Source organism: Macrobrachium nipponense, chromosome 24 (assembly GCF_015104395.2).
Source record: "Macrobrachium nipponense isolate FS-2020 chromosome 24, ASM1510439v2, whole genome shotgun sequence".
Classification (NCBI taxonomy): Eukaryota; Metazoa; Arthropoda; class Malacostraca; order Decapoda; family Palaemonidae; genus Macrobrachium; species Macrobrachium nipponense.
The window spans coordinates 55,630,376-55,657,231 of record NC_061091.1 but is presented as its reverse complement, the minus strand read 5'-3'; the positions used below and the strand labels follow the sequence as shown (position 1 = coordinate 55,657,231).

At 39.1% G+C, this 26,856-nt stretch overlaps 1 protein-coding gene and 1 long non-coding RNA gene across 4 annotated transcripts in view; one reads left to right on the top strand and one right to left on the bottom strand.

The window, feature by feature from the left end:
• The window catches only part of LOC135205648 (uncharacterized), a 301,866-nt gene that overhangs the window by 133,042 nt on the left and 141,968 nt on the right, over positions 1–26,856 (top strand). Inside the window, exon 2 of the long non-coding RNA XR_010312572.1 lies at positions 7,778–7,816. This is a non-coding gene — a long non-coding RNA (uncharacterized LOC135205648). The remainder of the gene's footprint in view (positions 1–7,777; positions 7,817–26,856) is intronic.
• The window catches only part of LOC135205646 (long-chain-fatty-acid--CoA ligase ACSBG2-like), a 97,732-nt gene that overhangs the window by 24,196 nt on the left and 46,680 nt on the right, over positions 1–26,856 (bottom strand). For all 3 annotated transcript variants that reach the window (XM_064236469.1, XM_064236468.1, XM_064236467.1), the window contains exons 9-12: positions 7,341–7,447; positions 4,267–4,415; positions 3,125–3,253; positions 1,183–1,379 (exon numbers count right to left, since the gene is read on the bottom strand). In XM_064236469.1, the coding sequence (XP_064092539.1) occupies positions 1,183–1,379; positions 3,125–3,253; positions 4,267–4,415; positions 7,341–7,447 (582 nt within the window). The remainder of the gene's footprint in view (positions 1–1,182; positions 1,380–3,124; positions 3,254–4,266; positions 4,416–7,340; positions 7,448–26,856) is intronic.

Sequence of the window (26,856 nt, the reverse complement as noted above, 5' to 3'; positions counted from 1 at the left end):
AGTGGGGAACTCCCCCCACTCACCTGCCTGCCACCAACCAACTAACCATCATGCTATCAAGCTTCAACTATTATTCCCAATTCATACTGAGAAATACTTCTGCATAATAGGCTCTGGTTTGTATACCTTTGAAAAGTACAAATAATTTCGTGGTGCCTCAATTTATTGGACAGCTCAGGAGTCTGCCCCTTCTTGTAAATAACATCTGCTAAGTAACGAACAGTAGCATGTAACCTACATGATAGGTTAACCCAGTGCATACTCACATTGCTAATAATGTAGCAGAATTTCATATAATGTAATAAATAGCTTATTCAAACATGTATTTTGTAGTTATCAATCAACTTAAATTAAAGACTTACTTGAAATTAATGACGTACTTGCCATTTAACTTTTGAGACATATATGTGAAATGAATTGCCTCTAAAAGTATATGTGCTGTATGTACCTGTACCTAACTATGCTGACAAGCTATGTAAAATACAGTAAATAAACCCTCAATATAAATAACAAACAAATTATGTTTAATTTTAAATTTGTGCAGTCTAAAATCCTTTATTTAAAAATAGAGAGAGAGAGAGAGAGAGAGCATGCAAAAGGCAAGCAAACACACATAAGTGTGTACTAGTTAATTCCAACACTATGCATACTGTACATGTGCATACCCTGCAAATATGCATGCATATTATACTGAAAAATGTGTAACACTACATCACTGTATTAAGCAGTGTGGCACACTATTGCATTAAGTAATGTCAATAAAATTATGTACAAAAGAGTGAGAGAAAAGCATTGGTTGTTTGTGCATGTGTTCGTTCACTGTCCACCCTCACTGGCGCAGTGAGGAAAGCATGCTCAGCCTGCCATCCAGTAAGATTTTTTTGTAATTATACTGGATCTCCAGTAAGTACATTTTTTTTCTCTTTGAAGTTGGCTAAGCCCATTAAATAACAGATCTGCTAAGTTGAGGTACTGTTATAAAACTTTGGTATGTTTCTGATGTATTCATTGTTCACAAGTTATTATTCAAGTTTAAATTTTAAATAATTCAAAAGGTACACGAGTACATAAACTCACTATACTAATAAGTACAGAATATTTTTTGCATGTTGCAAAAAGATCTGAACACACTACATACTGTACTACTGAAAAACCTCCACCACTTCTTAAAACTCAACTTACTTTCGTTTATCTCCAATAAGCATAGCAGAACTAAGGAATGGTATCTCTCTTTTGATGTGATCCTCAATTATTGTTGGAGGGATATTTTCACCCCCAGCGGTGATGATGAGTTCCTTGATACGCCCTGTTATATGAAGGAATCCATCTTCATCAAAGCTCCCAATATCACCAGAATAAAGCCAGCCTTCATCATCAATCTGCAATGAGGAAAATTCTTCTTGTTAAAAAGTGTTGCAAGTTTAACAAAGTTAAGGCCACCTGAATCACTGATTTGTAATAATTTAGTCAAGATTCTATTGCAATGGCCATTGTATAAATATGTTAATACTCTACTCACAAATATAATATGGTATCTGTTTTTATAAAACTAGTGTACCCATACCATCAAAAGTTATGGTTGAATGAGAATGGAGTAAAGTCTTGATGGAATCAAGATGATAATTCTTGACTCAAGGGACATTACGTACAGTCCCAAAGTTCTAAACAAAATACACTACTGTATCATAATTTTGCTTAATTTTATGATGTATGGTCTGTGGTGAGAGACACTGACCATAGGATGGATTTGGCAAATCTTAATTGTGGAGAGTATTAGCCCTAAACTTTTCTTGTTACGTGCCAAAAGAGTGTGGATACACTGAATTTTATTTTAAAGAGATGTATGAAAAACAACTACTACAGTCATCCTCCAGTATTCACGAGGGATGCATACCACACCCACCCATGAATACTGAAACCCCTTCTACAAAGCTTTCAACTATCTATTTTAATAGTTAAAACACCAAAGTACCCCTCAAAAATGCTTAAAACTGTCTATTTTAATAGTTCAAACACCACTGACATAAATGGAAATATTCACATTATGAAATAAACAATAAATGTAATAAGCCCATTTTTACCTTACTATATATTATTGGCATATATTAATAATAAATAGTTATTCAAGGAATAATTCCATATCAATGAAATAAACTTTTATCTAAGTGAGGCCAGCTGACAAAATGTAAACATAAGTGTTTTGGTTGTGCTCACACAACCTTTATCGTTTGGTAACCTTTCAAAAATTTTTATGGTACAACATAAAGTGTACTTACGGTATAGTAATAAAATTTAGGATAATATAATATTCATTTTTAATAAAAATTTCATTATCATTTTGGTGGTATTTAACTGTTAGAACAATTCAATCATATGAACAATAATTATATACAATTATCATACATTATTGTATTGTTAGGACTGAGGAGTTGTTTCAACTTGTTTGTAATGAGATGGAAACAAAACTGTTTCCCTTTTAGGTGATGTGTATAAGAAAGACGTAATATAGAATCGGTTTCTTTATTTTGTTTATTTTTAATTTCTAAGGATACAGTAAGTAAAACAGCATTTTTAATAACATCGTCTTTACATAACCAATCTCTTATAAGATTCCTTTTGTTGCAAAAGCGAGCCTATACACAGATGGTTTTGTAATTTAGCGGTCATCTTATTTGACAGATAAGAGATAAATTTATGAAACTATATCATCGTGTTTTACCTCTAATTATCTAAATGTTGTCTTAAACATAGAAATATATGGTAAGTTCCAATTTTGCACCAATGCTGAGGGTAGTGCTCAAGTAAATGTAAAACAAGCACCCGCTACCCTTGCCAGATTTTGTCCTTTAAATCTGTATTTAAATTGGATGCAGGTCCATCAAAGTGAGGTTGTACTGTAATTGCTCTGTGAAAAAATCTGCAAATAGGTGAATTTCCTACAAATAATGTGGATATTTGTTCCACAGAAAAATCTGCAAATAACTGAAGCTGCAAATGCTGAACCACGAATAAGCGGGGATTGACAATACCTTTCCAGCGTGGATTTTCTTATGTTACATTTTTTGTAATTTAGAAGATCTATTAAATTAAATACATACATGAATATTTACAATTTCATACTTACAGTTTCATTAGTTTTTTCTCGCATACGTAAATAGCCCATACAAACGTTTCTTCCTTTGAAAGCAATTTCACCTTCACCAGGCCTGCAGCACGGGTGTGATTTCAGTTGTAATGTGATCTGTGACATTGGCTGGAAAAGAAAACTAACTTAGATTTTACTGTTTTACGCTCCTCGCTCTTCAGAAAATATATTCATTGTTACTGAAGCCAATAGTTTATACTGCTATAACAAGGGAAGTGAACTGAAAAAATTAACAGAACATTCAAAGTTGGTACTATTGGCAGATTGCCCTTCAGATTTGGAAATCATATGTACTACTGGGAAAGTAGCTGTAGCACATATCAATGGAAGAACTATAAATGGTATAAAATTTCTTGAAATCTTAAAGTATCCATTATTTTACTATTTAAAATTCTGGCACAAATGCTGTTTGTTGAGTAAATATTTGGACCAGGGGCCTTTTGAGAATGAAAATGAAAACAATTCCAGTAAGGTCTGAATCTAAATTCTTACCTATTTCAGTTTACCATATTCATATAAAAAATCCTTCTTCCACTTGAAAGCTATCAACATCAAGTGGACAGTGGCACAGTTACTTTACTAAGCAGAATATAGTTAGTTTTTTATTATTATTAATATACTAATATAATTATCAATAGTGCAGGTAATACAACTGTAACACCACAGCAAACAGTGCACTATACACTGCAGCTTCTCTTTGATTGTTATGACGTCATGTTCAGAAGTATTTTTGCTGTCGAAAGTTAATATACCTTCAGAGTATAATATCTATAGTGGTTTGTGTAGTCTTTAACCATAATTGGAACATCAGTGTAAAAATAATGATGGTGATAGAGACAGCAGTTTCTGTGCTAATTACAGTAGTACACACGCAACTGATTTTCTGAAAAAATCTAAAATTTCATATAATTCCATGTCTTCATAACTTTCAGCATCTGAATTAGAATATGTTAATACATAATATTCTAAGAGGCATACCAGATACAGAAATAAGAAATTAACTTTTTCTTAGTGTTAACTGCCTACATAGCAAAACGTTTGCCCAAGGTTAGCAAAGAAAAGTTGAAAAACTTTCAGATGAAGTTGCTTTAAAAATAACAAAAGTACATTATCACCTTTACCTTTCCTACTGTCCCAGCCTTGTAAAGTCCAGGCTTGATGTAGCATATGGAACCCATGCTTAAGCTCTCTGACATTCCATAACCTTCACATATTGGTATATCAATGCTCATGAAGTAATTGAGTATCTCTTTGGATATAGGTGCAGCTCCTGTAATAGGACATAAAACATTTTTGGTACAGATAAATATTTTGGAATCTACATTATTGAAATTCTACATTCCTGAGATTTCTATCAAAATACTTTGATAGGGCATTCCAAAGGACTGTCTCAACAAAAAATTATTCTAAGCTGTGATAAATAGTAGTACTATATACTAAATGCATCAGCAGTCTTTCAGATTCCTTGGATAAAGGACTTTATTTTGAACACTTGGGATTGTTTATCTCTTCTAATGTAATAATACATAATGTCAAAATTATGTTAATAAAGCAGAATAAAATAAAAATAAAAACTTTGCTTTTAACTAGAAAAGCATATCACGCAGAGTTTGACTATGATGAATAACAATGCATGTGGATACAGTCAATCCATGCAGTTCTTAAAGCACATTGCATACTGTTTTTGATATAGTATACTGTAGTACTGCATACTTGAGTGGAAATTGGGCATGTAAACTGATCACATTAGTATTTGAATATTGTACATTTAGTTGAAAATGCCACTGATAAGATTCTAGTGTTATCTGGAAGTTGTGCCTCTCTCTCTCTCTCTCTCTCTCTCTCTCTCTCTCTCTCTCTCTCTCTCTCTCTCTCTCTCTCTCTCTCTCTCTGTGGTTTCTGTCGGGAAATCCCCCCTCTGCAGGAAGTTCCTCTGTTAGAAGAGGTAAGGAAAGACCTTCATTGGTTGTTGGACGACCAGAATCTCACGGTGGGAGTCCCTCTACGTTCACCCCCTCCAGACTTTCTCCTGTTTTTGGATGCCTCCATCGATGGTTGGAGTTCTAATCTGGAAGATATCCTTGCCTTGGGTGTTTGGAGTGCAGAGGAAAAGCTGCTTCATGTTAATATTTTGGAGTTAAAAGCAGCTTTCCTAGGTCTGCGGGAGTTCTGGGAGAGGGTAGAGGGTCATTCCGTCATGCTGATGCCAAACAACACCACAGTGGTCACCTATGTGAAGAAATGGGGTTTCTGATGTCTCGTCAACTCCATCATTAACAGTCGAGTTGCACCAGTGGGCGATCGACAACTCGGTGGAGCTCTCTTCATGGTACATTCCATGCAAGAGGAATGTGTTGGTTGACAAGCTGAGTTGTTGGAACCAAATCCTGGACACGGAGTGGTCTCTGCACCAGTACGTGGCAGACAGGCTTTTTCACGTTTTGGGAAGGCCTATGATAGACCTCTTCGCCACTCGCTTCAATGGTCAGTCAAGTTCAGAACATAGTACCGGCAGTCCCCGGGTTACGACGGGGGTTCCGTTCTTGAGACACGTTGTAAGCCGAAAATTGTCATAAGCCAGAACATCGTCAAAAATCATAAGAAAACCTTACTTTTATTGCTTTGGGTGCATTAAAAACTATGTAAACTGCATTCTTAATGCAATTTTCATAAAAAAAACTTTAAATATTGATTATTTTGCATTTTTAATAAAAAAAACTTCAAATATTGATTATTTTGCATTTTTGGAGTCATTTCTTCTGCCAGATCAGCGTTGTAAGTGTCGTAACCTTGGAACATGCGTCGTAAACCTGGGAATAATTTCTGATAAATATAATTGAAAAGCATTGTAACCTCGGAACGTCGTAAGCCGAACCCGTCGTAAGCTGGGAACTGCCTGCAATGAGTTCTCAAAATCTCAGGATGACCTTGGTGGCTCCTCTGTGGCCTCAAGCGGAGTAGTTTCCGGACCTTCTGTCTCTTCTGTCAGAAGTTCCAAGAGAGATTCCCCCATGGTGACAACTCCTTTGCCAACCTCATGTGGAAAGGTTTCGCCAATCAGTGGTGTCCCTGTCTGTTCATGGCTGGAGATTATCAAGTATCTCCTCCGAGCAAGAGGGTTTTCCCAAATGGCTGCAGGCCAGATGTCCGGCTATCTCAGGAAGTCTTCATCAGCAGTTCACCAGGGGTAATTGGCAGTCTACTGTGATTGGTGTCATCAACAAGGTTTCTCTCCACTCAGAAATTCTGTTCTATTTAATGGATGGCAGATTTTCTGATCATCCTCAGGGTTGAGAAAGGTCTTTCTGTTTTGGCTATCAGAGGTTACAGAGAGGCCTTGGGCTTGGTTTTGCACTGAAGGGCATGGACATCTCTTCATCTGGGGAAATCTCCATGTTGTTCAGGAGTTTCGAACAGTCCTCTTCTCCAGGAGAACTCAAGCCTCTTGCATGTGATCTTTCTCTAGTCCTGGGAAGTCTCATTCGAGCTCCATTCATGCCCCTACATCGGTCAATCAGACAGGGATCTGACTCTAAAGACAGTTTTCCTGTTGGCCTTGGCTTCTTTGAAAAGAGTTGGGGAGCTTCATGACCTCCTAAGGTATGATGTTAAAACACACCAGGGGTTGGGGGTCTGTAGCTTTCGAATTTGTCCCGGAATTTGTGGCTAAGACGCAGAATCCCTCGGTGCATGATGACAGATTTGCCTCATTTTCCATTCCCTCACTGAATGACTTTGTGGACAACGATCCACAAGAACTCTTGCTTTGCCCAGTCGGATCACTGCGATGCTATCTATAGGGGACTCGTCATCTAAGACCTAGGTGCCGCAGACTTTTTTTTTTTTTTTTTTTTTAGCCCACCTCTAGCCGCCTCTCTCTTTTCCTGGGTTGGAGAAAGACTGAAGCATCACAGGGTTCTATGCTTGGTCGTTGACCAGCTTCCACCTTGTATACACACGAGTTGCCAGATGCCACAGATTCCTTGCTTTACAATCTTTGATTGTTTTTAATCGTTTTCCAGCTGGTGTAAGAAGATTATCCTATTGTTAAGACCTCAGGTTTGTAAGCTATGAAAAATACAAATTGATTAAAAATTTGTCATACTATTTCATTTAATTGAGCACACAGTGGTACAGTACAGCAAAGAATCAAGCATCAATACACCACTACATTGCACTTAATACAAAAACATACCTGTAACAAAATAATCAGCTCGATTGAAACCGATAGCAGCTCTGACTTTATTTAATATGGCTTTCTTGGCAATGGCATGACACATACTCTCATATAATGACAGAGATCTGAAAAAAATTGAATTTTTACATTATTGAACAAAAACAGCAAAATAACCACCCCTACTCTGGAACTGAGATTTTTAAAGTGAATAGGTACATAACAGTTTTTTTAAAGTAAGTTCATGAGATGTACTCTATTAGTTTGGAGGTAAATTTCAATACGTACAATATGATAATGAATAATTTCTAATATTTAGTAAAAGGCATGTGTACTAGTATACAGTACGTATAGTCTTTAGATAATGAAATGGAATGACTGTACGTACATACAATAGTTTAACTAGGCCCCATCTTTAATCTTTAATAGTTTTAAATAACAATATCTCTTCCTTTCAGATTGCAGAGCTGGACTACATTAACAAGAACTGTCTACTGGTAAGTGTAGCACTTTTTTTATCACTCCATTGTAATATACACTGAATTAGGTATGTATATGATATGAGCCTGCTGTTAATGACGTTGCAAAAATTACTTCAACTTCTAACATTATATCCAGAGAAGTTAAGTTTTAAAGGATCATATACTACTTCAAATGCAATACTAAAGTGTTTTGAGGGCCGTTAGTGGTAATTCATGACTAACTGTACCATTTGAATATTTTAGTAAATATATCATGTCAGTGATATTGTCTGCTGTATGATATAGTACACATGAAGTTTGTTTTGTAATCTGTAATATTTATTTAGATAGTACTATTACATAGAGTAATGTAATCTGCCCTTAGTGTACATGGAAATAATAGCTGATCTCAGTGGTGTGGTTGGTATGGTCTTCACCTGCCACCTCAGTGGCCGCGAGTTCAATTCTCGACCATTCCACTGAGGATGAGAGACGTGTATTTCTGGTGATAGAAGTTCACTCTCGACGTGGTTCGGAAGTCACGTAAAGCCGTTGGTGCCGTTGCTGAATAACCACTGGTTCCATGCAACGTAAAAACACCATACAAACTAACGAACATACCATACCCCAGCTCCATGATTCTGCATAAGTATTGCTGTATTTGGGGATTCTGGCCATTTCAAGTACTACTACTTGGTGTTATACTTATAATTCCAGGCTTTGCTTTTATAGTTACATTGTTTTATTTCCTATATAATGCTGCCAGAACACTTAATATTTTTTCATGAGGATTTATGTTTGCTGTAAACTGTATTAATACCATATGCCTCAGACAGTTTGCTGTATCATGGTGGGGAAAGTGTTCTACTATGAATGTCAGAAGCCTCCAGGGATCCGCTACCTTTAGATAAGATTCCTAGAGGTGGTGGTTTTCTATGTCCTGCCATTGGTAATATGTAGTAAATATGATATTGGTTACTGCAGAAAAATATCCTATTTTGATATCAGCCAGTAGCACTTTAGTACTACTTGTGTTCCATGAACTATTGTGTTAACCACTTTACGCAGCATCAGTAGGATGTCTCCGCGTCATCTTGCCAGTACCAAAAGTTTTGTTGAATGATATTTATTGTACTTGTTTAGATGCTGATGCTCATGGCTCTAGCATTTCATGTACTACTTGAAAGTGCTATGCACCAACGCCCTAGTTTTTTTTGTATTATAGTACATAAGTATTTAGTTATTCGGTAATGCCTTTGTTATTATTTTGGTAATCTTTGTTATTTTGTTGGTAATGCCTTTGTTATTTTTTCTTCCCAGTTTCCTCTTTTGTCACTTGGAATGGAATTGTTTGATTGTAAGTAAATGTGGTTTCTTCCAAGTGAATGTTGAATTATTTCAGTAATACAGCGAACCCCTGTATTCACGTTAATGGCATTCGTGGGCTCACGTATTTGCGGATTTCTCTATGAACCATATCTACCCATTATTTGCGGGAAATTCATGTATTCGCAGTATTTTGCTGTAAGGAATATTCATAAATTCCTGTGTCTTTTTTCATAAATTTCATCAGAAAATGCACTTTGTGATAAAACTATTATAAAAAACCAGATATAAACGTTTTTATTGGGTTTAAGGGGCTTCATCTATTGGCGGATTCTAGCTATCTGCAAGGGATCTGGTATGCATCCCCCGCGAATATTGGGGGAACACTGGACGCTTATTAATATAATAATGCTAATGTATATACAGTGACCTTCTTAGCATATGATAACAAAGGTGGACATATGAGTATAATCTGGAGATGTGGTGTAAGATTGTAGTTAAAAAACCTTAGCTGTTTTTTCAGAATGTGAACATTTGTATGGAATAAGCATAAACTGTGCAAACCGGCTGAGGAAGCTTGTACAAAAATATAACAAGAAATTTTAAAAAGTAATGGTATTACCATATAGTAATGATCCCGAAGGTATTCCCATGTACTTAAGAACTTTGAAATTAATGTAGCATTTAAAAACAATAATGCAATGAAACTTGCACTTACAAAAACTCCTGACAGCACTAAAAGATGTGTAGTCTATTAAATCCCATGTATATAAGTTCTGTGACTACTTTTATATTGGTCAAACTGGAAAATCATCATAAAACAGAATAGAACAGAATAAAAATGTAGTGTATAAAATATGCACAGGTGAACAGTGGGATTTTCTGACATGTTAGTGATTCAGTCAATTGGGCAAGGGCAAAAAATACCAGTTTTGTATATGCAACTTACCCAGTAATTAAATGGCTATAGTTTCTAACTATAATGGCGGCTAAAATTTGAAATCCATGGTAGCGGTTCTTTTTAGCATTTGGTGTAGGGATAGCCCCACCCACTATCAGGGGAGAGAGGAACGACTTGGCATGGCAAAGACCCAACAACTTGTTTATGCCAGTTAACGACGGTTGTCCATCCGCAGCTGATAGTTTGAAATTCCTGTCGGTTACCTGTTGTTTGCTAAATGGTGAAGTACAGATTACTGTTGCTAGCTTTTCACTTAGAATTTTGTTTAAAGACTTTTTCCTCACGTTTGGACTGAAATTTTTCTTCTTTTTTATTTGAGAATTTAAATAAGCTAGAAAGGGATAGGAAGAGAAAGGCTAGTCTTGGACATGACAAGACGAATGCTAGTCAGGATAGTAATTTTGACCTACCTGTTTCTATACCTGTGATGTCTCCTATTCCTTCCAGTTTTAACACCTCAGCCATTACCTAACTCCCTCGTTGATGCCCCCAATGCCATTGCTGAATTAGAGTTGAAGTTGGAGTCGAAGTTTGGCCATTAATTTAGTATTATTTTAGAATCTTGGGCTCAGTTAAGTTCTTCATTCAAAGCCCTCATGAAGAAGGTAAGTAAACAAGGTGTTGATAGTGTAAGTGGTGTTAGTGGAGGAGCTGGCTATCCATCCTGCTGACTCTCCTAGACAAAGGTCATGTGGCACACTCCCCTGAATGTTGGAGAAGCAATACTGGAAGCCCAAGGGAGGTCAGTGGGGTCTGACCACAAGTAGTCAGCCCCTCCGACGCACCTGTTACGACTTCCCAGGGTGTCTCAGACAGCCATTGGAAAGGCATCTTTAAGGAAGTGTCGAAACTTTCATTAAGCTCTGAAGCTTCCAGCCCGGAGATTAGGAGCCATGGTGAGCTAAGGACAAGTCTAGGCTGCTGAAAAGGCCATAGTCGGAAATGCCCGCTTCCTCTCAGGTGCCTTCAAAGAAGTCTAAAACCATCCCTCCAGCGCAGGATCAACCTTCTTGCAGTTTCTGGGATTCTCCGGAACATTTTTCTTCTGTTTGCAAGGAAAGAGTAGACTTTCAAAGAAGCTAAGAGAACTTCTATCGATAGACGTAAGAGGGCTAGCATGTCTGGCACAGTCCATCGGCGCCTGCTTTTGTTAAGGGTATCGGCGGGGTCGGGGATTAATTTTGAGCGACAGTGTTCAAATTTCCACAGGTGTTACCTCTAGTTTGACCAAAGATGCACACACAATTTCAGGTGAATTGGATGAAAACTTTTTTTAACAAATATTTTTCTTTTAAAAATAATATTTTTTGTTTTTTAAAGTACATCTCTCTTATTTATCATTGAATAAAAAAAAAAGGTAATAGCAGAAAGTTTAATTCTTATCAAATAAAACAGAAAAATCAAAAAGCTATGTGATGTATGCTATTTAAAAAAATATTTTCAAAAATGCATTAAAAAATACCATAAAATTATATATTAAATCTTGGTAAAACTTTTTTTTTGAGAGAAAAAAGAAAAATAAATTTGCCGATGTGTTCTCTCACTATCTTTATTCAAATTGCTTTTTAGATGATTAAAATCCATTCATAAATAAGGGAGTTTTCGGAATTTGAATGTAGGAAATGTGTGTGTGGAGAAAACTGCAGTTAAAGTTTTGCTAACTATTTACATATTTTGCTTTTTGAAGCATATAAAGTTTCTGGGAAAACCCTACATGGCACCTGTTCCCCTCTCTTTTATAAGAGATATTATTCCCTCTAAAAAAAACATATATCACTTAAAGAAAATTGTTTATATTATTTTTGGGGAGTTATCATAGAACGCCATTCTACTCTTGTGCTGCCAGGTTTTTAGGAGGCTAATGAGCCCCTCCTTCATATCCACCTTTTGATGTTATTCGCTTGTTTTGCTTTTTTGAATGCATAGCAGACATTCGTTTCTTGGTCTTCTCTTTCATTTGAAGGCACCTGATAAAACACTGACATCACCTGCTACGTCAGGGATAGCAATTACATCTTGAAAATGCCCATTCTCTTCCTCCTCCCCGTCCTAATCATCAGATAACTTCAAAACAAACTCGTAGGTGCCATCATCATAATCATCTTGATATATTTGTACAAGGGAATAATAGATTTTGCTTGGAGCTTCGTAATAGGAAATACTTGGAGAAGCCACAACAGTAGCTGTGTCTATATTTTTAGCTTCAAGATAAGTTTTGATATTGCGAGAGCTTGCTTCTCTTCGCTTACTAAACTTATTTTTTGGCATGTTGGTAATATATATAATACACAATTGATGTCCAAAATTCCGAGGAAGTGTTGAAATTGATTGAAAATAACAAATAAATGATTACATAGAACAAATCTAAAAATTCTCTCTTGGAACAACTGGCTCGCATTACTCAGTCATGGGAAGAGTTGCTATCTCTATCAGGAAAACACGGCATAAAAAACAAAATGCAATGAAAAGAAATAAAATACTTGAAGAATTAATGCAAATAGAAATAGTAAAACCAGCCGTAACCAGACCTTTAATTATCTACTTGGGTGTGGCCTTTAAATTGGCCTTTAAACCGTTTAAAAGGCTTCGTGTCAATACATATCTTATGCATAACAATGGCCCGGACCCAGATCTGTGGAAATATGACGATAACTCATTTTCACAAATTTGAGGCAATATCACCAAAATTACAGGCTGCTGATACCCTTAAACCTCGTGAACCCCCAATTACACCTTTACATTTTGTTCCTGTCGAGAACCCATTAGTGCCCAAACACTTCTCAGCATCAAAGCACCCAGCAGCACTCATTAGTTCCTTATCTCAGGAGTTTCCTGTACAGCCCATGGCATGTGCTCCACCAGAGGTTATTGAGTTACCTGTTGCGCTTGCTCCTTCTACTTCCGCAAATAAGCGCCCTCAGTCTGTGTCGTTGATGGTAGGTTCTTCCCTGGATCCGATTAAGATGTAGGACGACATTTACGGCTTTTTGAAGAAACCTACGGCTGCACCTCGTCTAACTTTGCACACTGCACCTCGCCCGACTTTAGACGCTGCACCTCCCACGACTTCACACCTCACACAACTTCAGATTAAATTTTGTCTCCCATTGTTTCAGCAGAGGAAGAAGCTTCTAGGAAGCAGAAGAGGACTCGCCTTCCACAGCATACAAGTTGCTTCCTCCTTCAGACATACCTTACTTTTTTTTTTCTCCAGCAGCTCCTGCTTCTCCATAGTCTTACTTTTATGATGAGTGGCCAAACTCTGCATCAGAGTAAACGTCTTCCAAGGATGGTACATTCTACGTCTGCTAAGAGGGCTATTAGAGAAGCAAACACTTAGCTTTTGATGCAGAGAGCAAGTGAAGGCCTTCTTTGATTTTCCTCCAGCAAGAGTATGTCAAAGAAGATATTTTTGTTATGCCATGGGAGAAGTGTCCACTTTGGATGTGGCTGCCTCCGCCCAAGGGGACTTCTTGGCACTCATTGATCCTGCTAGGAGATTGGCCTTTTCCACTGCTAAAGTGATGTTTTTTCAGCAGAAATAGACCACTAATTACATAACCTGTTTAAGGTTTTTGAAGTAAGTAGTTTTATGGACTGGGTAGTAGGCACTCTCGCCAAAAAGACTTCCTCCAGAATTTGTGGCGTATTTGCTTAACATTCTTTCCTGCTTAGACAAGGGAGTCGGAGACAGTGCTCATGAGTTAATCTCCCTTTTTACTTTGGGAGTCCTGGAAAAGAGAGAGCTATGGGTCTCTCACTACAAAGGGAGTCACTTCTACTCAGAAGTCCATTCTTTTTGTTCTTTCCCGTAGTCAAGGATTTTCTGTTCCCACAATATTGCTTTGTCCCTGCACAAAAAGTCCACACAGGATCTTGTAACTCAGGCTTCCAAGCAACCTGAAGTACCTCCTGTCTTATCCTCTAGATTGGAAACTCCAGCACAAAAAAACCCGTTTGTGGAGGAATAGCGAGATCTTCCAGAATTAGACCTACAGTGCATTTGTCATGGTAATCGCTTCACAGATACAAATGATAAGTTAAAGGAAATAAAAATAAATTTTCTTCGAGTAGGTCTGCAACAAGGAGGCATTTGCACACGTGTTGGAGGTGCCTGTTCTCATGATTATTCTAGAATCGCCAGGTGGGATATGGAACTCAACAGGCGCCGACGTGTCGTTAGAAACGCCATTTATTATGATGTAACTGTTCGCCTAGATCCTTCTAAAATGTTCCTGTCGGCTTGGGAGTCTGTGACGTTCGCTGTTATGCTCCGCCCCCTTCAGCCACACCCCAGATCGCTGTATATATATATATATGTTCTGAGGGAGTTGAGAAATCAGATCATCAGAGAGAGAGAAGAGAAGAAGGAACAGACGAAGGATAAGAGAGGAAAAAGGTGCACGAGAGTGGGATCGGATAAGTCAAGTTGTCCAGTTAGAGAGCGAGAGAGATATTCCGACGTTGAGCAAGAATAGACATTGTTTTCTGCAGTACGGGATCAAGAAGACGTCTGAAGTTATAGTTCTCCTTTGTGAAGCCGTCGCTTCGAGCATTGATTTTCGACAGCTGCAAAACTGGCCAGCAAGTATTTCATTACAGCATTGTTTCCCCAGTTCACATACCGTAAGATTTTATTTCTGTTATGTAAATAGGAGAAACCATTCTGCATTTATCTTTGTTAGTAAGCTTGTAAATAAACTTGTTCTGTTTGTGTTTCTTTCTATATTCGTATCCCCAGTTTCAACTGTTGGTGTTGAATCCTTTTTGTTTTGTTATATTAACGAACCTATAGTGGACCTCGGTCTGTAACAGCATTTCACAAGTAAGTGAATTAAGAATCGTCCTTCAAACCAGTGACCAAAAAGTGATTTGCGTGTCCTCCGTGCTCCAGTGGGAGCCAGACTCACCTGTTTTGGGAAAGGTGGGAAGAAAGAGGTGCAGAACAGTGGATTGTTCAAGTCCTAAAAGAAGGCTATTCCATCCCTTTCAGGGAAAAACCTCCTTCAGTTAAGAGTCCCATCACCTTGATGGCATATTCCAAAACTCAGAGAAGTTTTTGGCCCTCTGATAGGAAGTTTCCGCACTTATTAGATTTTGGCCTTCTCAGAGGAAGTTTCCATGCTTACTTCCAAGAATGTAATAGAACATGTAAAAGACGAGTCATTGGAGGGGTTCTACAATCACTTGTTTGTCGTACCAAAGGCCTCGGGAGGATGAAGACTGGTCCTGGACGTGAGTGCTTTAAATTCCTTTATTCAGAAAATGAAATTCAGAATGGAAACCAACCATTCCATTCTGGTATCCATTCGTCAGGGTGATTGGATGGTTTCGATAGATATGCAGGACCCACATTTCCACGTCCCCATTCATCCCTCATCAAGGAAATAGTATATAAGGTTTGTGTTCCAGGAGCGAGTCTTCCAGTTTCGAGCTCTGTGCTTCGAACTGTTGACTGCCAAGTCTGCACATGCGTTCTAGCTCCCCTAACAGGTTGGCTTTATCTGATGGGGATCAACGTCGCCCTGTATTTGGCTCCTTCGATCAACATTGAAGGATCATGGAGGAAACCTTCACAAAAGACTTCATTTAGCCCAAGAATTGGGTCTTTTAATAAACTTGCAGAAGTCTCAACTGGTCCCGTCTCAGACAATAGTATATTTGGGGATGACCCTGAACTCGAGTTTTTCAGGCTTTTCCATCCCCTAAAAGAGTGGAATGCTGACTCAAGACAATAAAAGAATTCATATCTTTTCGCTCTTGCACAGTGAACAAATGGATGAGTCTGCTCGGAACATTAGCTTCCATAGAATATTTTGTTTCCCTTGCAAAACTCCACATAGGAGTTCTGCAATTCTACCTCAAGGCCAGCTGGGACAGGAAGAAATATCCGGACTCTTTCGTCATTCCTATTTCTCCGGAGATCAAACAACACCTGCTTTGGTGGAAGTCAGAAGACATGTTGTTGGAAGGAAAGTAGCTGTTAGTTTGGAGCCCAGACCTCAGCTTCCACTCGGATGCGTCGGGCCTAGGATGGGGAGCTCAATTCGAGAACAAGGAAGTATCAGGAAAGTGGTCAGAAGAACTGTTGAGAGACCACATAATTGTCAAAGACCTGAAAGCAGCTATTAGGGCCTGAGTTTTGCCCCAGAAGTAGCGGGGAGAAATGTTGCAGTGTACTACAACAGCACAACAGCTCTTACGTACATCGCCAAACAGGTGGGGACTCGTTCCTTTTCTCAGTGCACGACAGTGAGAGACCTAATGGGTTGGGTGAAGTAGAATCAAATGCCCATCATAACTAGGTTCGTATGAACATCCTAGCAGAGCAATTGAGCAGACGAGACCAAGTGATTCCGACAGAGTAGAAGCTGAATCAGTCAGTCTGGCAAGAACTTTGGAAGTTAAGGGGACTCCCATAATAGATCTTTTCGTGGCTTCCAAAAATCATTGCTTTCCTCTGTTCTGCTTTCCAGTGCCGGATCACCTAGCATTGGCAACGGATGCCATTCTACAGGACTGGTCCAACAAACTTCTGTACGCCTTCCCTCTGTTCGGGATGGTAAGGGACGTCCTGAACAAATTCAAATCTCACCAAAATGCATCAGTAGTACTGATAGCTCCCTTCTGGCCACTAGGAAAGTGGTTCCTGAAACTTCTAGAATTGTCAGCGACTTTCCGAGACTGCTCCCTCAAAGAACCTGTCTTCTCAGACAGCTGCACCTCAGGCGGTATCATCACAGACTTTCAAATCTAGCTCTGACTGCCTTCAAACTGTCAAGAAGTTGTTCAGAGCTAAAGGATTTTCGATGGCAGTTGCAGAATCTATGGCGAGATGCTGATGTCAATCTTCTGCAGATGTCTACCAGCACAAGTAATCAATTTTCCTGCACTTAGTGCAGAAGTAATAAAGTCTCAATTTCTGAGATATCTATAAGAGAAATAGCAGAATTTTTGCGATTTCTGAGAACTTCTAAAGGCTTCTCCACATCCACATCTACGATTAAGGGCTACAAGGTCAATGCTCATCTCAGTGTTCCAACATAGAGGCCTGGATCTCACGAAAAATCAAGACATTACTAATCTCATAAAGTCCTTTGACTCTTGCAAATCTAAGAAGTCTGCTTCAGTGTCATGGAACCTTGACTTGGTTCTCAAATAGCTTTCAGGACCCACTTGCGCTTCAAGTCTTTCAGAGACTTGACTAGGAAGATGTTATTCTTGATCACACTAGCAACCGCCAAGAGAATCGGTGAGATTCAAGCAACTGATAGAAGGGTAGGCTTCTCGCAAGGTGACATGAATTGCTCCTACACTTTGGGATTCCTGGCAAAGAACGAATCATTGGCGAAACCCTGGCCTCGTTCTTTCAATGTTAAAAATCTAAGTGTGATACCTTAAGGTTGGACAACAAAGAAAGTAAGGCTCTTAAGTTCTATCTACACAGAACAGAGATAATGATCCAAGGAACCTCCAGTAATCTGTGGTGCTCAGTAAAAGACCCATCTCTACCTTAACTAAGATTTTTTTTTTTAAGAGATGTAATAAGAGAGGCACTTACTCAAATTGGAGAAGAACTTTTTCCAATTTTTAAAGTTAGAGCACATGATATTACAGCTGTAGCTACGTCCTTAGCCTTTAAGCACAATCTCTCATTAGCTTCCATTGTTCAAGCCACTTATTGGAGGTGCAAGTCAGTGTTTGCATCATTTTACTTAAAAGAAGTAGAAACTACATTTTCATACATTCAACTTACCTGTCAGATATATACTTGGCTATATAGACTCCGTCGTCCCCAATAGAAATTCGAATTTCGCGGCACACGCTACAGGTAGGTAGGTCAGGTGATCTACCGCCCCGCCGCTGGGTGGCAGGAATAGGAACTATTACCTTCTAAGGACAGATTTTCTCTATCGTTTGGAATGTAAACATTTGTTTACGGTTCCTCCTGATTTGATTTTCGTGTTTCATCGCCATCGATCTTCTGGGCTGTCTTTTGCAGGGAAGTACTGGGTCTTTGGTTCGGCATACGCTTTTATTAACCCTCTTACGCCGACTGGACGTATTTTATGTTGACATTTTTTGTCTCCCGTATGCCGACTGGACGTATTTTACGTCAACTTACAAAAGTTTTTTTTTAAATTCGCGGAAAAATACTTATAGGCCTACCAGCCTAAAACTTTTGAATCACGTGCCTTGGGGGATGCTGGGAGTTCACGGATCAAGGTGTTGTTTTGTTTACAATCGTTACGCAGGCGCGCAAGCGCGAATTTCTTTCTTGCCGCACTAAAAAGTATCGGTGACACATCTCGGAAATTATTTCGTCACTTTGACATAATTTTTGTACCATTGTAAATTAGCCGTTACATGAAGTATTATATATGAAAATGTGCGCATTTTTATGTAGAATACAACAATAAAATACTCATGATTGTAGCTTTTATCAGTTTTGAGATATTTTCATGTAAATAACGATAATTGCCAAACTTTCAACCTTCGGTCAACTTTGACTCTACCGAAATGGTCGAAAAACGCAAGTTTAAGCTAAAACGCTTATATTCTAGTAATATTCAAGCATTTACTTTCATTTTGCAACAAATTGGAAGTCTCTAGCACAATATTCCGATTTATGGTGAATTTATGAAAAAAATAACATTTTCTTTAAGTCCGCGCGGTAACTCTTCCGAAAAAATCATACTTGCGATTGTGGTAATGTTTGCACCATTTTAAATTAGCCGTTACATAAAGTTTTATATATGAAAATGTGCGCAATTTAATGTAGAATACAACAAAAAATAATTGAAGGTTGTAGCTTTTCTCATTTTTAACATATTTGCATATAAATCATGATAAATAGAAAAAAAACCACGTTCGGTCAACTTTGACTCTACCGAAATGGTTGAAAAACGCAATTGTAAGCTAAAACTCTTACAGTCTAGTAATATTCAGTCATTTATCTTCATCTTGAAACAAATTCGAATTCTCTAGCAAAATATTTAGATTTATGGTGAATTTAAAAAAAATCTTTCCTTCCCTCCGCGCGCGGATTCTACGCCACAAATCTCCGAAATGCGTACGTACCATTCTCGGAATATTTGCTCCATTTCATATTAGGCATTTCATAGAGTTTTATATATGAAAATGTGCGCAATTTCATGTAGAATAAAATGAAAAATATTTGAAGGTTGTAGCGTTTCTTATTTCCGAAATAATTGCATATAAAAAATATATATATAAAAAAATTCGACATTCGGTCAAATTTAACTCGTCAGATATGGTCGAAAACTGCAATTGTAAGCTAATACTCTTACAGTATAGTAATATTCAATTATTTGTCTTCATTTTGAAAGAAATTGGAAGTCTCTAGGACAATATTTAGATTTATGGTGAATTTTTGAAAAAAATATTTACGTCCGCGTGTTACGAATTCATGCATTATTTTGTGATAATATTTTCTCTGTGTTGCTTTTATCGTTTTACAATGTGTTATATACCAAAATGATCGCAATTTAGTGTACATTACAATGAAAAAAAAAGTAACTTGTTACCCTTAACTGTTTTGAGCACAGCGCGATTTGAATACAATTATATATGAAATTTCGTTTGTGCGCTATCATATATCGCATTATTTATATATGATAATGATAATTTTTTTCCTTTCTGATGGTTGCATACTAAACTTCAGCCAATGACAAAAAAAGGAGCAAAAAATGAACTCTTAATCTTGAAAACTAAGCGCGCTGTGATTTTTTGAAAAAAATATTTTTTCCGCTTCCGCGCTCACTCTGAAACACCTCCGGCACACGGGAGAGAATTTTTTTTTTTTACCGCTTCGGCATAAGAGGGGTAACTTTTTAATGAATTTCGCTTCGAAATTTCGAAGAAAATACTAAGTGAAACTACCGAAATTATCGGTAGACACTCACATAGTTTGCAATAAAGGGAATTGTTAATATTTATTCATTATTACATGTAATAAAGGTTACAACTTTATTGAGGAAATATTAAACTCTAATTTCCTACTTTAGGAAGTCAGAAAAGCATATAACTAGATACGCTTACTTTATAAGCTTTAATAGCGTTTGTGCTAACGAGCAGTTAGAGTATTAGCAGTACTAGTAGTTGTTGCATCCTCATCACCTTCTTACTCCACAGAAACTACAAATTTATATATGCAAATTTGAAGATAATGGATGTAGCTCAAAAGCGAGCTCTTAAAAGGTAAGAAGTGAATATAGTGATCCCCATTGAAGTGGAGGGTGCGTCTGATCGGCTCTGTCTCGCTCCCAGGTCTAGACCTCTTCCAAACTCACAAGCCCAGAGGAGAAGGAATGTCGAAAGCCGCACGGAGGTTTCAGAGAATCCCCACCGATCAGGCGTCCCCTCAGCAGACTCTGTAGAACGTCCCAGACTGCCAAGTTCGCCATTGGAAAGGCGTCCCAAAATAGTGGAGGGTGCGTTCCGATCGGCTCTGTCTCGCTCTCAGGCCTAGACCTCTTCCAAGCTCACAAGCCCAGAGGAGAAGGAATGTCGAAAGTCTTAAGGAGGTTTCAGAGAATCCCCAACGGTCGGGCGTCCCCTCGGCAGGATCTGTAGTAGCGTCCCAAACTGCCAAGGATAACCGTTGGAAAGGCATCCTAAAACAGTGTTTTTTCGTCATCCGAGTCTTCATCGAAAGGAAAATAGGGTGGAGTTCTCACAAGCTGTCGAGACCTTCTAAAAGATCGTGAAATCGCCAGCTTGGGATTCTGTTCCGGAAAGTTTTCCGGAAGGCTATCCACCTGAGAAGAAGAAAGACATTTATTCATTAAATCCTCCTTCCCCTAGATCGGATACGGAGAAAGAAGACGACTCTACGAAGATCCTAGGAGAAAGGCAACAGTAGATATCTTCGTTAATAGAAGTTTTGAAGAAGGATCCTCCCAGGAGAAAGGATCTCTTCCTTCCCGTTAAGAAATCCCGTCCGATAGAAGTCTTTGACAGCTCGGACGAGGCGGCCAGGCGCAAATCGCCGACAAGGCGAGAGGATTCTAAAGAGGCGCCTGAAACGAGACGCAAAGAGCTTGAGGCGCCTGAAACGAGGCACAAAGCTCCTGAAGCGCCTGGAATGAGGCGCAAAGCGCCTGAAGCGCCTGAAACGAGGCGAAAAGCGCCTGGAACGCCTGAAGTGCCTGAAACGAGGCGCAAAGCACCTGAAGCGCCTGAAACGAGGCGCAAAGTGCCTGAAGCGCCTGAAATGAGGCGCAAAGCGCCTGAAACGAGGTGCAAAGCGCCTGAAACGAGGTGCAAAGCGCCTGAAACGAGGCGCAAAGCGCCTGAAACGAGGCGCAAAGCGCCTGAAACAAGGCGCAAAGCGCCTGAAATGAGGCGCAAAGCGCCTGAAACTATAAACCAGGATCTTCATCGGAGATGGAGTTAGAGCCTGATTCTGCGAAAGGTGAAAGACATTCGAGGCCTTCTTCTGATAAGGACGGGAGTTGTCGCACAGGCGGCCGTCGCCCTTCTCAGGATAGTCTTAATGCAAGTAAAGGCAAGAGCAAGATCGGCTTTTTTCCTGGCGGGGACTCAAGATGTCGCACAGGCGGCCGTAGCCCTTGTCAGGTTAGAATCGGTACTGCTAAAAGCTCTTCACCTTACGAAAGCAGGCGCTCTCCTCCGGTTGCTCATTCTTCTCCCAACTTGATGGACAGGAAATGGAAGATAGATCGGAATTAGAAACCTTTTTTATTGGAAAAAATTAGTTCATTACTAATAAGATGATATTAAAATCTTCCCCCTTCTAAAATAATGCAACCAACCATTTACAGAAAGAGTGGCAATCGTTTGCAAATTAAACAAGATTCGTACGAGCTCTCATTCATTGATTAGAGGCTCTTCCAAATAATAGAGGCGTAGAATATGGCCTTATATCCAAGAGAATAAAAATTTGAGGGATTCTCTTCGATCCTAGAGTTTTCATTGCGATCTCTTTCGACTAATACTAATTCGTGTTTATTGACGAAAAGAACGAAGAGGGCAAGATTTCCATTCTCTCTCTGAATCGGAGAGGAAAGAATGTAGTAGCAAGACTTGCTGTATACGACTACTGAATGACAAGTCATATACGCATACCATAGTTGCCTTTGTGGTTCGCTACGGAATTATCTATATCCTTACAGGATTTTCCTGGTAAGGACTTCGCTTAAAAGGTTTGTTACGACAATACCTACTCAGCTTCGGTATTTAACAAAGGTTGTTTGGCTTAAATTTGCATTATTAAGAGCTTCCTTAGGCTCGAGATTAATTTTATTATATTCCTTCATTGAATGAAGTAACTGGCAACTCATGATGAATGCAGCCAGGCAGCGAGTGAGACGGCCGGGCTGTCATTCTAAGGCCAATACAGTACCATCCAGTTCTCGGTCATAAGCAGTCGGTTACATCTCTCTCTCCAACCAGATCGAATGGTTAACCGTATATTCCCCCTACAATCATGGACTTAGTCTCGAATGGAGAGGATAGTTAAGCTCTAACATAAATAAAATATTGTCTGCCTTTTGCTAAGAAGCTTTCAATAAGAAAGATATTATAACCTTTCAATGCTGTTTACCGTAGGTAACATTATTAAAGGATTCTAACGCAGCAGAACATTATATTATATAATGCTTTCATGCTTACGAAAGCATGGCTTATTAGAATACATGCTTAGTGAGAAGATGGATGTAGTAGAGAATTAACTTTAAGACTACGGTATGGTCAAGATGTTCTGGCACATAACATAAAGAGAATTAGAAGAAAGCGCCAGCCTAGCGCAAAGCGCTAGAAGCGCCAACCTGGAGCAATGCGCCAAAAAGCGCCAGCCTGGCGCAAAATTGCGCCAGAAGCACCAGCCTGGCGCAATGAGCCAAGAGCACCATCCAAGATATTTCCTCGTTTTAGCGAGTTATTAACCTAAGAGTCCAGTAGCCTCTCAGACAGCACGCTCGATAACGGCAAGATTCGTTCCTGATTTCGTTACCCATTCAATCACTTAGGCCAATTCCACGACTCATATCGCAAAGAGCATCGAGAATCTCTTTTTTCGCTCCTGTTCGCGTTAACAAAGAGAACCTATTTGGAAAACAGACAGGGAATGTAACGATCCTTAAGAGGTTCGATGCGAGATTTTGCATGTCCATGAGAACCTTCTCGATCGACGATAATAACTGTGAAAGTATGTCTAACATTTATTGCAAAGAGTTGTGAGAACCTGCGAAAAGTCTTCTTCATAGATCTCTTAGCAAGGTAGAAGACGAACAGTCTTCTTGTAGACTGCTTCCTTTTCCTCGAACCGAGAGAGGTAGCAATGTACGCCATCCTTATTTTATAGAAAGGGGAACAAACTTTAGTCTTTTTTTCCCCTAAACTATAAATTCTTTACAAAATTTAAGATAAAGGGCATCAAAGAAAGAGAGGATAATACTTTATGCCTCATTTTGGCCTTAGAGAGGTTGGATTCACAGAGGTCACGTTCTTCTCACAGCATGTTTTGGAAGTCTTTTCCAAGACAGTCTGAATATTCTATCAGCATCTATTATAAATGGACTTTAACAACCTCTCCACTCTGAGTCTGTCTGCGTGCAGACTGACCAGAAGTGGACATGGATGAGAGGATTTTTCAAGGTAAATGACTATAGTCATGGACAAGATATAGAATTGCTACAGATCGTGCTAGAGGGAATGAGGAAACTGTCCTCTTCCGATACCTCTGTGAACCACATAGCGGTTTTTTCTTCCCTTTCAGAGGGAAGAATCACCTTTGTATATATCTGCTATCAAAGAACGCAGTAAAAGGCTATACTCTGTCTCTATAAAGGGATTGGAGATAGCAGAGGATTAAGATCTTCGGGATCATATACGATACCTCAATATGACAAGAGTAGGATATCATGTACTTCTAATGGGATCTTTTTTTTTGTGGCCACAGATTCTATGTTCCAACAAGATGGAACTGCTCCTCATCAAACTTCTTTGAGAAATTTTTATGAGGGAATTTTTTGTTTCTCTTGGTCCTAAACGATCAAGAAGACAAGTGAATTTTTTGAGCATTGGAATCTCGCATCAGATTCTATGGAGATTAGGCAATGGGTTCTTGCCAGCATAGTATGTCTGGCAAAAGAACTAAAACCCCCTATTCCTGATTCAATGTTTTCAGATAGAGGTTTCGTTGTCCAGGCAGGGTACTTACGTTTTCATCTACAGTAGAATGGTTCAAACGTTTGCCTACAGAGTCTTTGGAATGCGATGACGGCTCGAAATGCTTCCCAGAAGGTGTTCAGAGGGATACAATAAAGAGCTAGAAATCAGGAGTACTCCCAATTTCAGCTCGGAGTCTCCTTCGACTTCCAGGCTTCTTCCCTTCCTTCGGGCAAGGATAGGGAAGATTCTGCAATGAGACACCCCTTCAACATGTAAGAAGAGATCTCGTGAGCACGGAAGTATTCAAGAAGGACCCTCCTCGGAGGAAGACTTATCTCTCGTACGGTTAGATATCCTATCGTCTACTGGATGTAGCTGATTACAATCACCTCCCCTTGCCGGAGAGGCCAAAGCTCAAAGTGGAAGAACTTCTTCCACTCTTCTCCGGTCTCCTGATAAACTATTGTGGATGTTCAGGACTTTTGGACAATGTAGCGCCAACCAGGTGCCATATGCCAAAACAGGCGTAAAAAACGCCAGAGGCAGACAGGTTTCAAGGAACACTGTCATTGTCTGATGAAGAGAAAGAGGGGGCCTCCAACCTAGCGCAGATGCGCTAGAGGCGAACAAATCGGACAGATAAGAGTGTCCGATGGCCATCGCCAGACATCCTCGAGACTCTACCAAGCTCGAAGCTCCAGCAAGTGGAGAGGAGTCAGCCAGGCGCCAGCCAGGTGCAAGCCAGGCTCTAGGCTTCATCCAGAAGAGATCAATTTCAAAGAAAGCCCTGGTCTTCTTTGGAACAGTGTGATCTCTAAAGCACTTCTTAAGTAACTTGATGATTCCTTCAAACAGCTGAGAATTAAAAGCGCTTGAAGTGCGAGCTTTTAACAATTCTTGTTCTTTCCATAACAATATGTCGTGAGAGACATATTAGCTGTAATTTACGGGGGATGCAACTCTGTGTTGTCTTCTCTTTGCACGAAGGAGGTCAAGTTGACCTATGAGAGATCCTTCTCTCTTGGTTACTTGTCTACGGATAGGTTGCTGGGATAGGGAGCCGACACTGATCCTTAACTAGTGAGTTAAAAAATTTTATTTTAACATAAGTATACTATTTTCTTTGGGTTATTTGAAATGAGTTTGGGGATAGCTCTTTTCAAATTAAGCACAAACCCTCGTGTTAGGATCAGGTGATCGGGATCGGTGTTGTGCTCCTTAATTATGCCAGTAGGCATAGGTGTGTTGTCATGTAAGTGGATAAGACCCCATTGACAAATGCCCACTAGATTCTGTCAAGTAAGTGGATAAGACCCCATTGACAGATCTACAAGAACTCTTAGCCATAGGTCACATCCTCGCTGAGGCTCTTGAGATGAAGCAGACTACTAGCAATAGCTAGGAAGTCGACCCTTCGTCGAAACACATAGGAACCAAGGTTTTATTTATTTATTACCTACAACGTATGTTGTTTACCTGTCTAATCAGTAAATAGCTGTCTCTTGCCCTCCACCGAGGGGTGCCAATCAGCTAAGTATATATCTGACTGGTAAGTTGAATGTATGAAAATGATATTGTTATGATACAATAAAGTTTCATACATACTTACCTGGCAGATATATACGATCCCACACCTTATTAGAGGTTATCTAGTTATAGGGGAGTCCGGCGGTACTCTGTACCTAGGTACCTGCCAGTCATGGTGTTTAGGATGGGTATTGCTGTTTTTTTAAATCAATATGGTGTAGGAAGTTATTTGTTTTCTGGTTATATTTGTGTTGGTACTGTGCCCTGACCAGGGCCAAAATGTTATGCTTTATTAGCGTTCAGAGTATTCCTTCACTTAAAGCTCCCACTCTCACAGTAGGCAACCCTTGGCTATACTGCCACACCTCTACAAAGTAAGATGAGGGCCAACCAGAAGCAGTAACTTCATGCAGCAGCTGTCATACAGGTAAGGAACAATAAGCATTTTTACCAATGCTGGCACATTTTCCATACTCAAAGTATTACATTGCCTAATATTTACAGTGCATCCCACCTGTCAATGTGGGAATCAGCTATTTAATTAGTGGGTAAGTTGCATTTACAAAAAGTATATATTTTTATAATAAAATAACTTTTTGTATGTACTTACTCATTAATTAAAAATTAGAGGCCCACCCGCCTTCCTTCGTAAGGACATAGGGCATAAACAAATTGTCAGGTCTTTGCTGAGTTGTTTCTCTCTCCCTTGATAGTGGGCGGGCTAATCCTACACCAAAAACAAACAAGATAACTGAGTGAGAGATTCAGCAATAGATTTGAACCTCTTATCAATCCTACTCTCGAGACTGGCAATGATGTTGGGTTTAGAATTAAGGGAACTGGGTAAAGGAGTGGGTATAGATTGAGAATTGGGAACAGGGTCAGTAGTAATAACAGGTTCAACAACATTGACATCATCATCAACAATATCATCCTGATGGGATTCCTGGCTAACTAAAGCTTTGCTAATTCATCTAGCTGTCACCTTTCTTTCTCTATCCTTTGCCGGTTTACGTAAATGCGACTTTAAGGTCTTCCACTTACTCAAGACCTAGTCTTTACATTCATCACATCTTACGTCTGTTGAACAAATTTGTCACCTACA